The sequence below is a fragment of the Condylura cristata genome, unplaced genomic scaffold (genome assembly GCF_000260355.1).
Source record: "Condylura cristata isolate star-nosed mole 26May11 unplaced genomic scaffold, ConCri1.0 scaffold00002, whole genome shotgun sequence".
In the NCBI taxonomy this organism is placed as follows: Eukaryota; Metazoa; Chordata; class Mammalia; order Eulipotyphla; family Talpidae; genus Condylura; species Condylura cristata.
This window is the reverse complement of record NW_004567103.1, coordinates 87,204,345-87,218,420: the sequence shown is the minus strand read 5'-3', so window position 1 is coordinate 87,218,420 and position 14,076 is coordinate 87,204,345. Positions and strand designations below refer to the sequence as shown.

Genomic DNA, 14,076 nt, shown 5'->3' with positions numbered 1-14,076 from the left:
CTGTCTGCCTCCAGGCTTGCTCTCCCCCCCTCCCCCCCTCTCCTATGCAATGCTTGTTTGGTTCTGGGGGTGGGGGAGTTAGGCAGCTGTTCTTGGCCAGAGCACCATAATGCTGGGGACACACTAGTTTGATGTCCCACACCCCCCAAATACTCTGAGACCAGTGAGGGGACCGAATGACATGAAGTGTTGTCACATGTCTGTGCCTCTGTGTAAGTGGGGTCCAAAGGGTGCTCAAAGGGGAGCTGTTATCTGGTGGCACCACCCTCAGTAAACTCAGAAATCACTGGGGTCTATTTAGGGTTGAAAGGCCTTAGCCTTGAATGTTCACGCATGTGGGACTCAATAATATGCCTGGGAATAAGGCTTACAGAGCAAAGAGTCTCTTTCATGAGAATGTTTATTAAACAATAAAAACATTCAACTAGTGCTTCAGTTTATAGGAAACAAGTCAAATCTCTCACAACACAGCACTGAAGAGGATGCACAGTCCCAGTTTGCCTCCGTAGCACACCCTGGCTCGGGGCGCCAGGCCTCTAGTGTAGGCACTGCTGAGTAGGAGCTCAGAGCGCGCTGAGTAGCCCTGAGTCCTGGAGGACACGCTGCAGCAGGAGGCAGGGAAGAAGGAGGCCACTCAGTAGGCGCTGTGCGCTTGGCCCAGGAGAATATGACGCCAGAAGGTCTTTCAGGTCTGCAAAGAAATGCCAAGAGACAGTGATGAGACACACTGCCTCGCGAGCTTTAAGGAAGAAGCGATCAGGCAGAGCAAGAAGGCAGTGGCCAGATGTGGGTGTGTTTGCTTCCAGGGAGGAATGAGCCAGGGTTTCAGGTCTAATCCAGGCTCACTGTGTCTGGCCCAAGGTTACAGTCAAGGCTGCTTTGTCCAGGTTTCTATTCACAGCGACATAGAAATGTTTGCACCTGTTCTGACAAAGTCCCTTCTCTACCGTGACCTTGGACCTTGGACGGTGGGAGGCAGGCTGAGGGGTGGGAGGCAGGCTGAGGGGCGTAAGGCTGTGGATTGAGAAGTGCTTGCCTTCTGTTTTGTTTTTAAAGATTTATTTATTTATGCATACAGAACTGGGGTAAGGCCAGAGGTGCAGGACCGTGAGAAGATTCACCAGAGACAGTGGGGAGCAAAACAGGCAGATCAGCGAAGTACACTGCTGAGGGGAGCAGCAGGCTGGCCAGGAGAGGTCTGCCTAGCCTGGGTCACCTTCAGGGCCGGGATCCAGCTTGCACTGAAATGGCTGCAGCTAGCTTGCAGTGCTGTGCTCTAACCTGCTGTCTTCTGTTTTTATATTCCTTTCTCTGTCGCCAAAAATGACTGCATTTTGGAAACTTGGAAAACTGAAGGGGGATTTATTATTTTAAGGCTAACAGAGAAAGACCCTTCAGCCCCTGTCGTTCAACACAAGCTGAATAAAGTGAGCTTCCAGAGACCTCCACACGATATCAACCAGGAGCACAGTAGTCTGACTTAAAGTATAACCAAAGAAAACTTATCTGCTGCCTAACAGGGCTGACTTGTCCCAGAGGACTCCTAACACTATGCCTGTTAAACAGGAGCACACCTACATCCCACAGCAATGGCTAATGTGGCTGTGGGTGCCACACCCCACCGGTTCCCCCTCCCCACTGTGCCATGTGGCTGGAACACAGCAGCCTTGCTCTGTGCCCCAACATAAGCCTGCTTCTCTGAAAAGTGGAGCCCCAGCCTGGAGTTGCTCAGTGGAGTCTCCAGAGAGATGGGCAGGGGTCTTGGCTAATAGTCGTGGTGGAGGTGCTTGGTTACCACACGATGCTGACAAGCCCCACAGGCCTGACCACCTGCAGGGGTGCTGACTCCATGAAAATACTCTCACAAGCAAATCAGGCTGAGAACGGGGTTGGCTGGACCAGGGAGTGTGCAGACAAGAAAGGGTCCATCTGCTGGAAACCTCTTCCTGCAGCTGTCCAGCCCAGCTCTGGAGGGTACTTTCAGCAGGTGCCCCGTGAAGGGGAGAAGGTGCATGAAACTGTGGACATGAGCAAGATGAAAAGCAGCTGTAGCTGCGCCCCACTTTACACCTGTTCACAGGTAGGTGGGGAGGGGAGGGGGTGCTTCCAGGAGGGATGGAGGTCAGGACTGGCCCAGATCTGGGCACAGATTCCTTGCACCCCCTCATCTCCCCATCTTGGGAGAAAAAAGCCTCACAAAATAGGAATCCTAATATCTAGGCCAAGAAGAGTCTCCAGAAACGCTAATCAGAAGCAGATATTCAGATGAGAATGGGGCAGCCATTGCTAAGCTCTGTGTTGATTTTCGGCTGGTAAAAAGGACCGAGCTGCCTGTGGGGAAGAGGTTTAAGTCCAAGGTTAGCAACATTTTGTATGGAAACTCAAAGGCCATTGTTTGGTCAGCTTTGTGAATTTGGTTAGACTGAGTCTGCCCCTGGCCCAAGCAGGGGGTCCTAACATGCCATGAGCTCCCTGTGCATCCCAGAGAAGGTGTTGAAAGGTTTATTATTTATAGGAAAATTTCACATAAATTTTATTAATATTTACTGTTTTATCAGAATCTGTGAAATTAATGGGTTGAGGTGAGAAGTCACCATTATTTTATGACATATCAAAAAGGAAATGGCTACTGGTTGATGATTTACTATGACCTAGGAGTTTTCTTATGTATTGCTCAAAGGGTAATTTTTAATCACAGCAGAGCTTTTGTACCATGTATATTAATCTTGTGCATATATGGAAAGAAAGGGAGTGAAATCAAGTTTGTACCTGATAACACAGCAATGTGTCGATACCACTGAGGTGAGAATATGCTCAAATATTTTTACTGATGGAATGGGGGATCTAAAGAGTTTGAAGGGCCCTCCCTGGTGGCGCGAGGGACTAAAGCACAGCATTATGGGGCTCTCCACAGCCACTGCAGCACAAGTTCGATCCCCGGCCAGAGAGGTGACCCACATGGCGTGGCAGACCTCTCCTGACCCACCCATTGCCCCTCAGCAGTGTATTTCAGTCAATCTGCTTGTTCTGCTCCCCACTCTGTCTCTGGTGAATCCTCCCACCCCAATCCTCTGGCCTGCACCCAGTTTTTGTATGCAAAAATAAATAAATCTTTAATAAATAAATAAATTCAAGGTTTGGAGCCTGCCCAGATGAAGATAACATCATGTTTCAATGTGAGGTCTGAAGCTCTCCAATTTGAGATACCTGGGATGCCCCTGGGAGACAGGGGAACCTCCCCTGCATGAGACCCAGAGAAATTCACCCCACAAAGGGTACCTGTCATGAGAGAAGAGCCCTGGGGGCTGGCAGGGGTCTGCTCTCCCTGTGCAGCCTGTCCACAGTGGAGCCAAAGGACCAGGGCCCCCAGCAGCTCCAGGGAGCAGCTCTGCCTGCCCCAGCCGCAAACTGCTATTGCTGGCTGCGTGGCTGATCGGCTTGTGCCAGGAATGCAATTTTTTTTTAATTGAGTTTGAAATGTGAGGTTGGCTTGACATGACCTCAATCTGACCTTTACAGAGAACTTTATCTCTGAAGGCTCTTGAGGTTACTCTTCACTGTATACCTTATTGTAGTGTGTAACTCTGTATGATGGTAGCTAATATGAGATTGGTTGCGATCATCATTTCACAATACATACTTTATTGAATCATTATTTTCTACACCTGTATATGTCACAAGAATACTTAACATATAAAAAATTGTTGTTTTTATGGGTGGAGCTAGAAAAGATCATGCTTAGTGAAATAAGCCAGAAAGAAAAGGAGAAGCAGCGGATGGTTTCACTCATAGCAGAAGTATAACGGACCAGACGAGAAAGTAACAATAATAATGAGCAGCTATATACCAAAGACATTTTATGGGATGGAGTGGGAAATGGGATCAGAAACAGTTGGGGGGAGGGAAATGCAGTGGACTATGGTGATGGCACATGGGTGATTTGGTAATGGGAAGCCCACGGGGATTACAGCTGAGATGGAAAAAGGCACAGAATGATGTTAAAATAAGCTATTATATTATTTAAAAAATTAAAATAATTTTTTAAGTGTTTGACATAGTACAGGGATGTGCTTATATAGTACTCAGTGATGATAGTTATTTTGTTTACAGATTAATATTAATTAATATTAATTATCATTAGATCAACATTAATAGTAGCAACCTACTGGCACATATTATTCCAATATTTTAAAATAATTGTTATAAAATATCACATTTTTTCCCAAATTGACAACCTCTCACGAAAAAATTTACTCAAATACAAAAGATATAATAACTATTTCATAGTCTTGTATGAAAATCGTATAAAGCCGCTAAAATGTACTGCACACTAAAAAACAGTATTGCCATTATTATTTTCATCGATGAGTGAACAAAACCTTCATCAGCACAGCTGCTATCATCACCATCACTCCCATCAGAACCACGGTATCAGTGACATCCTCCCTGTCACCCTCCCACTGTAACAGGGTGGTCCCTAGGAAAAAGGGAAGTTCCAGGTTCCCTGCCCCACCCGGGGGCAGGAGGGTGGAGCTGAGCAGAGAAAAAGGAGAAGGGAGAAGAAGAGAAGGAAGCCAGATGGAGAACAAGGAGGAGACCTGAGGAAGCCACATGGAGCAGCAAGCATGTGATGAAGAAACCGCGCTTGTTTCCTGACCCTGGACTGGTTAAGGCAGATGTGGGTGAGATACCTGTAGGGAGGTGACTATGGCAGTGTTTATATTGATTTTGATTTTGCTCTTTTCCTCCCATTTCTGACCCTTTTCCCTGGGTCCCAGCCAGAAGGTGCTTGAGTCTTGTGGCAGGCTTTCAGGCCTTGCTTTGGGCCAACCCCTTTTGGGTTGACTTTTGCCCACGAGGGGATGGGTAACTTCAGGTATTTGATTTAGAAGTTATATTCTTTGTGTTCTGTATTGTATATTCACTGTATTAAAGTCCCTTTTCATTAAATTTTTATGTTTTGTCTTGTTGCGGCGGATGGCAGAACCCACTTAGAGCGGACAGGATTTTAGGGCTTCGGGGGTACCCCTCCCCCCCTGTTCTGTAACAGATTTGGGGTGCCCTGTAACACCACCACCATAACCACTGGCAGCACAGCCACTGCCATCTGCCCTGAAGCTGAGCCAGGTAAAGTTCTCTGTCCTTTCTGCACCTAACATATTACTCTGAAATATAACTGCACCATTTTCCCACAGTGCTGAGAAGCCACATTTTGGGAACCACTATTACTGTGTAACCGTAGTTGGCGAACAGCAGCCCCAGCCTTGGGTGACGCCCAGTGTGTAAAATCGTGACCATATAGCCTGGAACCCAGTCTCTGGCCTGCTGCATCTGCACAAGCAGCCCTAAAAGAATGGGATTAACCACAGCTGCCCCTTCGCCACACTCCTCCTGGAAGCACCAAGGCAAGTAGAAAATGACTTCATCTGCAGGACCACCGGGCCCCATCAGCAAGTCTTAGGTCTGTTCCCTAATTTTTTGTCCTTTCTCTGGGACAGAGAATGAACAGCTAGGGAGTCAGATGCCAAGTCCAGTAAGTGGAGAGCAAAGTAGGAGAAGGAAGACTTTGGGTAAAGTGGTGAGCCCCAAGAAAAACAGGCAGAGTGTAGCATATCATGTTGCAGTCACACACCTTCCTTCCCTGACCCCCTCAGGGACACTACAGAGCTGATGAGAAGGGCAGAAAGTTGTGTTGAAGGACTCACTGTCCTTAAGCTTGGCTCTTGACTGCTAATACTGCTAATTCTGCAAAGGAGTTTGCAGAAGGGGGGTGTGGGAGGGGGAGGAGCAGGAGGGTGAATTTAAAGCTGAGTGTCCTCTACTGGCCCCAGCAAGAGGGTAGAGGTGGGAAGCTGGCTTGAAGGGCTCTATACCCTTCAAGGGCTCTATACCCTTCAAGAGCTCTATGCCCTACCGTCCTGGCAGTGGACAAAGAGGTGGGACTTGAAGTTGAAACGTAGTGCCCCCATTAAATAAGCCCTTTGGGATTTGCCCAGGGCTGCCTGAGATGAAGGAAGGAGCCGGAAGTAGGTTTTAGGGCTGTGACTTCGTTGAGCTTGCCCCTGCACACCTGCACAGCCACGCCCACCCGGAACTGACCCAGCCTGAAAGGCTGTACCTTCCTTCACTGTGGCCCTCACAGCTTGCCCCAGCCAGAGCCCATGAAAGAGGGGACAGGTTACAGGATGGGATGTGCCCGTGTGTCATGGCCAAGACGATGATGCAGCAACAGAGCAGTACACCTTTGCTGACTTCAAATTCCTGAGTCTATGAGGGAAACAATTGTGTTGAGTCGGTGATGACTTAGAATCTGCACAAATGAGTGTCCACCTCGTGCTTCCACGCCCTGCTCCCTCTGAACATGTGTGAGGCCCGTGCTGCGCTAATGAGGCACCTTCTTTCCCTGTGAGCCCTAACAGGCTGGCCTGGGGGTCCAGGGAGGGGCCTGGCCCTGAAGGGAGTACTCGCCTGGCGGCCCACTTTGCAGAGACTTGTTCGCTTCCTGTTCAGGGCTCTCTGGCTGCACAGCTGAAGAAGTGGTGTCAGCAGTGCAGGGAAACCCCTGCAGATTTACTCGGACTTAACGGACGTACCGCCCTGCTCAGCTCTGCTCTGCTCGCTAAATTTAGTACTGTACCAAAACTCTGGCTATACAAGTCACTGATTTGGAGATCACACATACTCAAGAATTCAAATATGGGAAACCAAAACACAAAATCTTAAATGCTAATTATAACAACGACAGTACTCTCATTTCTGTGCGGGGGCCACACAGGCAGGTCTCTATGGCTGGGCCAGGCAAAGGGGAGCCAGTGCCCGCGGGCGCGGCGGAGCGGGAGCCCTTACCACAGTGGCCAGGTGGCTGGTGGGGCAGGCAATGCAGCGCGGCGAAGACGCAGCGGCACAGGCGGCAATCGCGAAAGGTCCATGCTCCGTGCTCTAGGGCGCCGCACTGGCTAGGGGTGGGAGGGACCGAGACGCGGCATGAGCGCGGCTGCTGGCCACCTGTGACCCTGCCCCCGCCCCCACGCAGTCCTGCACCCCCTCCGGCTTTCCTCACAGCCCTTCTTGAGCCGCCAGCACCTCCAGTCTCACCCCTGTGTCCTGCGCGGTCATTCCCGCGCACCCCAACCCCGCGCGCCTTCCACCATCACGCTGCTCCCAAAAAGGGCTCATCCGCGCATCCCGGGGCTCACTCTCGCGCCCCCCACGCGTGCCAGGCAGCACTCGGTCCCGGGCCCACCTGCGCCTCTGGTCGTGCTCACAGTAGCGGCCGGTGAAGGGGGCAGGACACACGCAAAAGCTGCCCAGCACGCACGTGCCGCCGTTGCTACAGCAGCGCCGAGTCGGAAGCGCACCTGGGGTAAGGTTGAAGGGGGGTCGGGTGTCAGCTCCAGCTCAGAGCCTGCCCGGCCCTCCGATTTCCAGCCGCCTTGGAGGGCGAACAAGATCTCCCCGGGAAGCAATAAAATTAGGTCCCTGCTAAGTGTGTTTGCTCAGGTAAACCCAGCTTGTACATTTAACGACTAGGGCTGCAGGCGGTTCGGGGAACTGAGCCTGCTAGCCAAACAGGAAACTAGTCCCCTGCAAAAGAGGGTTTTATCTTTCTACTCCTTTCACATGTTAAAGACAAGCTGTGACTTCAAGCCACAGTGATTAAAGACAGGCCTCCAGAGCAGGGACCACCCACGGGTGCTAAGGTACTTAAAAAAAAAAAAAATTCCTTCGCTCTCCTGCCCCATCCCTCTTCCCACCAAAGAGTTCTCTGGGGACGTGGGGTCAGAAGCCTGAGAGTCTGCAAAAAGCAAAGCAAGGGTCCGCTATTACCTATTTTGACTTGTGATAGTTGTTTTAAATACATTAAAATCACAGTTCTTTGGAGATGCAGGAAAAAATGCCTGTTTGAAAGTAAAAATGTGTAAACTAATTTTCAATAAACATTTTAAAGGCAAATGCAACGTTTACCAACTGAAATAGTAATTTTTCGTTCAGAAGAACACTTCTTCAGGATTTTTTTTTTTAACTTTAGTGTATCATCATTTGAAGATGATAATATGGACTTTATTGGGTTTCTCGCTTTATCCTAGTTTTTTTTTCTCAGATCCTGAACTCAGAGTAGGCAGGTCAGAGGACCACAAAGTCTCCATAGCTGCTTGGCCACTTACGCTCTTGGAACTCCGGGATGTAGGGACGGGAATTGTGCCTCTTCCATCCTTCCACATTCTTACTTCCCTTCCCCAAATCATCAGAAGTCCAGTTGAGTGTTTCCTGCTGGAGCTTCTGATCTGTAACATTGTGGATTTCTTCTTTGCTACCTTTGTGCTTTTCTCTTGGAGAGCCTTTTAGAAAGAGTGATAATGAGACTGAAACCATTGAGAAACAAATGTGCAATAAAAATTAAGACTAGAAATGTTTCTTACTGTTTCCCAAGTGGATGATCTGTAATGTCAAACTGATCACAACCAGAACCCTAGAATATTTTAAAAAAAGATAGACACTTTAAAAATTAAAAAAATAGCAAAACTCACAAAAGTATAAATTATAAGGTAATCATCACATGTAGGTACATAACTATATAAAATAATTAAGGTGCAAATAATATTATGCAATCATTTCATAACTTTACTTTTTTATTAATGTTGTCATCCTTTAAACAGATTTGAAACCCAGAAAGCTCACACATCCCCAAGTAACAATCACACATTTATTGCATTTGATTCTGTAGGCTTTCAAACACCCCTGCTGGCTCTAAGGTATGAATAGGCTTTGTCCTTACCTAACCGGGCAGCTCTGGATCATTCTCCCACTGACCGTCTGATAGGAGTCTCCTCTCATGGATACATTGAAGATAGATTTCCAAGGAAGTTGAGTCTGAATAGCTTTTGTATTTGAAGAAATCTTTACTGCAATACTGGAAGAAACTTTATGAGATGGGTCAGTATAATAGATGCACTGATTTCCTTCCTCCACCTTAGTCATGTAAGACAGCAGACCTCTGGGTTCTATTAGGAAAGCCAGATAGGCAGTGGCCTGCTGTGACCAACAGGGTCTGTGTGGAGCCTCAAGGACTGTCCCTTCGATGACACCAGACAGGCTCTGTGATGGAGACACTGCTGATTCTCTCCCCCCAGTGTTTACTGTGCTGATAGCAGCGGGAGTGGTCAGCCCTGATGCTAAACATTGGTGACCAAGGCAACAAGCTTTCCCCTCGCTGAAAACAGAACAACAAAACCAAAAGATTAAAACCCCAAGACGAGCAAAAAATTTACATAGGACAACAGAAGTTTTATATTACATGTTCCTTGTACAGGGAGATTGTGAGGGGCCCCACTGGAGAAGGAGAAGGAGGTGGGTCATATCCAGCACCATGGATCGCAATGTTCAGAACCAGTTGCATGAACACAAAAGAAGACGTTTCAATCCCTGCTTTCTGAGAATGCATCAGACCAAGCCTCCTTTCTGTGAATGTGCCACATTGAGCACCATTTCACTCAGCATCTTTCCGGAGAGGCGTTGTTTTATCTCCATGAAGATGGTGAGGCAGCTGAAGCTTAGCACTTCAGTCACTTAGATCTTTGGAAACATGAAATGCAGGGCTCTCCCTGGTGGCACAACAGATTAAAGTGCAGTGCTATAAAACTATATGCAGCCACTGCATCACAAGTTCGATCCCCAGCCAGGGAGATGACCCACATGGTGCAGCAGACCTCTCCTGTCTCACCTGCTGCTCCCCTCAGCAGTGTATTTCACTAAATCTGCTTGTTCTGCTCCCCACTCTGTCTCTGGTGAATTCTCTCACCCCTGCATCTCTGGCTTGTACCCCAGTTTTGTGTGCATAAATATTTTTTTTAAAAAAGAACAATGAGATGCAGATCCATGAGAAGAAGCGGCAGGGTGGGTAGCAGATGTACCCTGAGGTTATAGTGGCACTTGCCACAGTCTAAAGAGGAATCCAAGAAGGGGATAGAATCCCCTTTGGGGGACATTATAAGTCTCCATTTTTCCAATTGCCAAAATAAGGACTGGCCCTTTTTTCAGTACTAAAGATGCTAATGTACAAGTCTGCTGCTGATTGTTCTGAGATTTTTAATATAAAAACTACATTCTCAAACTAGCATGCTCCCTCTAAGGATGAAATGGTTTTTGATACTGATTAATTTTTTAAACCTTTAAGTGTGAAGTTTATTAAAAAAAAAAAAAAGGCTATGAAATAAACCAAAAAGGATTTGGTGAGCCTGTCAGCTAAGGCTTCTTTGGGGCCTGGTTCTGAGCAGTGGGGACCCTGAGCAGGCACAACACCTGGGGGGTTGTCTCCCCTCTTTCAGAGATGGACTTTAGTAACTGGAGTTGTGAGAATACATTTTTATGCTGAGTGATTAGTAAATGTTAATTGCAGAATGTAGTTATATATAAAAGTGTACTTTGTGATTTCAAATCAATAAAAACTTTAGATGAGCTGAATGGGTCATAGATTAAAATCATGTGTTAGCTAAAGTAGTATTTGAATGACAAGTTTTAAAACTGTTATGAGATGATATTGAATCCAAACCTTTCTGATGATATTAAATTTTTTAAAGTAGTTTCTAAAATCTAATCTCCCCCTCCCAGTTTCTTTTATCAAAATTTATAATATGGTCATTTCCCCATATACACAAAAGCTAAGACAATTATCTAATAAATAAATCGATGAAACTAGCTTGACAGTTAAATTTGCCAATCATAACTCATTCACCACCCTCAAATTTTTTCTTGAAGTTTTAAAGACAAATCTCAGACACTGTCATATGTCTTATCTCAAATAAGGTTTTAAAAATATTCATTTTATGAATAGAAACTGTAGAAAAACGGAAACTGTCTTGCCAGCAAAACAGGACAATTAATGGGTCATCATTTCTCTAGTTGTTTGCTTAAGATCTAAAGGCTGCTCAGGGGAAGGAAAAGGACAGATGGCCAAAGGGTGACAACATTACTGATAATCTGCTTTTTTCAGCATCCTGTCACTTGTTCTCTTTAAATTTAAAGGTCTTATAAAAAAAAAGTTTTGCATTTAACTGGGGAGGAACCTAGGTTTGCAGTTAGCCCCATCCCCCAAGTGCTTGCCTGGGGCTCTTTCTTGGTGGGGGGGCTGGAGGAAGAGTGCCCTTTCTTGTTATCACTTGTAAATAGATAAGACTGGATGGAGCCACTCATCAGACCCCCACTGGAACTTGTGACTCCTTTTGAGCTGACATAAAGTTTGGGGGAGTCAGAACACTCAGGATAGGGGACCAGCCCACCTCTGTGTTCTCAACACATCAGTCACTGAGGAGATGTTCTGCCTCAGAATGGGCATGAAGCGACTCTTGAGCGCCACTACAAAGCAGTGTTTGAACAGATGTTGTTTGACTCTATTGTGGTCATCGTTTTGTGACATATGTACATCAAATCATCATGCTGCGCGCCTTAAGCTCATGCAGTGCTGTATGACAACCATTCCCCCCCAACCCCCAGTCAAAAGGGAAAAGAAATGATCCAAAGCTACATGCAGGCCCTCCGGCCTGGGCAGAGAATCACCAGGGCTGGGTGGAGCCAGTGAGTCCTGCCTGAAGCTAAGTCAGCCTCGGCAGCTCTGTATCTGTGCCTGGCAGGTGTCCCCAAATATGGCTGTGCACCCGTTAAATCTATTTCTGTCTTTTAGCACAGAGCATGCTGCAGGGACACAACAGTTACTTGTATGAATAAAAGAATAAATATATTACCATACTTAATATAGTTAATGGTGAAATTGAGCTCTAACAAGTGGAAATTCTGGCTTGGAAATATATGACTGCAAATAACTGTGTGGAGACTTGAACCCAGGTTCATCTGACCTAAAATCTTGTTTGAGTCAAGTGGTTTAAAACTACTGAATATTTAATGTAGACCAGGAACACTATGCTCCCTGAGTTGTCATCACATCCTCATGACATAGACAGTAATTTCTGCATTTCCTGAGTGTGAAAGTGAGGTTTCAACGATTGCACCTCACAGAGACAACACCTCACATTTGTCACCCCGAGGCAGTGAGCTGAGCTTCCACCCCTAGTCATGGCTGTGTGTGTTACAGCTTGGGAAAGAGTGGAGAACAGTAAACGGAGGGATACTGCCCCAACCTGCAGCAGGGAAGGATCTAGAGAGCAGAAGGAACACAGGAGGATTCCAGGAGGGGATCAGGGGGCCATTGTTGACAGACTTACCTAGGAGGGGGTGTCTCATGGGGAAGACATCAGGAACTACTGGAGGTCCTCAGGAGGGGTGCAAAGTCCTGAGGATGACAGTGTAGGAGGGGCCAGCATACAGGAGGAGACCTAGCACAGAAAGGGCAGACCATGGAAACTGCTGGATGCTGTCCCAGGCATCCATGCAGGTCTGAATAGGCATGAAGTGGGAATCAGGAAAAAGAGTAAGTTCTGAATGTATATTTAGAATGTTTCAATGTTTCTTTCTGATTATGTAAAATGGAATCCATTCTGAATATTGAGTCAATTTGGGAAGTATGGAAATGCATGAAAGAGAAGAATAAAAATCACTCATTGTCATTGACCAGAAATAACTATTAAAGTGTGCCCCCCAAGTCTATTACTGTGTCCCATGGAAAAAGTGGGGCTTACTTAGTCTTTAAGTCCTTGTGCAGTTAGATCTTTGGAGCACGTGAAAGGCACAGATGTAGGAGGAGAAGCGTCCAGTGTGGCGTGTTAGCTGCAGGTCACTGGGTACAGGCCGCACTGCTCCTTGCCAGTAATCTCCTTTAGATTAAACTTAGGTGGTTTATACATTTTCATTGTATTGTAAATAGTAGTATTTTGTTGTTTAATTCTTCCCTTTATTGTTTGTATTTAAGAGTGTGACTGAGGGCCCTCCCTGGTGGTACAGCAGGTTAAAGCACAGCACTAAGAAGCTAAAGCCACTTCAGCATGAGTTCGATCCCCGCCTGCCCCAAAGGGATCCACATGTTGTGGCAGACATCTCCTGAATGGCCTGCTGCTCCCCTCAGCAGTGCACTTCGTCAGTTGGCCTGTTCTGCTCACCATTCTGTCTCTGTTGAATCGTTTCACCACCCCTGTACCTCTGGCCTGTACCCCCAGTTCTGTATGCATAAATAAATAAATCTTTAAAAAAAAAAAAGAGTGTGACTGTCTTTTTTTGTGGCAAGTAGACAAAAATCATAAGATGCCTAAGACAGCTCAGTAGAGTGCCTTGAATGTAAGCAAATATTTGCTGGATGAAAGAGAGAAATAGCTACATGATGGGATATGGATAAAAAGAAAACTGGATTAAGAGTGAGGAGAGTTGAACTTGAATTTTAACTCCGCCACTCACTAGTGGCAAGTTTTTAACTCCTGCTGGAATTGGGTCTCCAAGTTTATAAAGTGAGAATAATGTCTTCTGCCTCAACTTTATAGCATAGTAATAAAAATGAAGAGGATAAGGTGAGCAAGACAGTATCCAAAACTCCATGAAGGGTAGCCTGAGGCAAAGCACTGACATGGCTGCACCCACATATTTCCAGTGGCAAGCTTAACCTCTGAGTCTGTGGGTGGTACTCATAGCCACCACAAGGTGGGACTTTCTAGACTCCACCCACTGGGGGGGGCTGATGGGAAATGGGGGCAGAGGAGCTCCCTGGTGGCACAATGGATTAAAGCATAGAACTATGAAAGTGGTTTTAGAGATGGAACCTACTCCTAATGAAATGCCCTGACCACTGTTGAAATGGACTAAATAGGATTTAGAGTCTTAGTTGATAAAGTTGTGGCAAAATTGGACAGTATTGACTCCAGTTTTGAAGGAATTTGTACTGTAGGCAAAATGCTACCAAACAGCATCTAAGTTACAAAGAACTATTTTGTGAAAGGAGGCGTAGATGAATCAACACGAAAAAATCATCACAGCCATCCCAAACTTCAGCTGTGAAAAAAAAAAAAATTGAGGGTGTTAAAAAATATATACATATAGGGTCCTCCGTGGTGGTGCAGCAGGTTAAAGCACTGCACTATGAAACTTAAGCTACTTACATAAGAGTTCGATCCCCGCCTGCCCCGGAGGTGACCACATGGC

General features: G+C 46.4%; 1 protein-coding gene across 1 annotated transcript in view; it reads right to left on the bottom strand.

Moving 5' to 3' along the window:
• Positions 1-563: 563 nt before the first annotated feature.
• LOC101634284 (cryptic protein-like) overlaps positions 564-14,076 on the bottom strand; it is a 40,923-nt gene continuing 27,410 nt past the window's right edge. Inside the window, exons 2-4 of the mRNA XM_012725699.1 lie at positions 7,244-7,358; positions 6,847-6,956; positions 564-691 (exon numbers count right to left, since the gene is read on the bottom strand). Of these exons, the coding sequence (XP_012581153.1) occupies positions 564-691; positions 6,847-6,956; positions 7,244-7,358 (353 nt within the window). The remainder of the gene's footprint in view (positions 692-6,846; positions 6,957-7,243; positions 7,359-14,076) is intronic.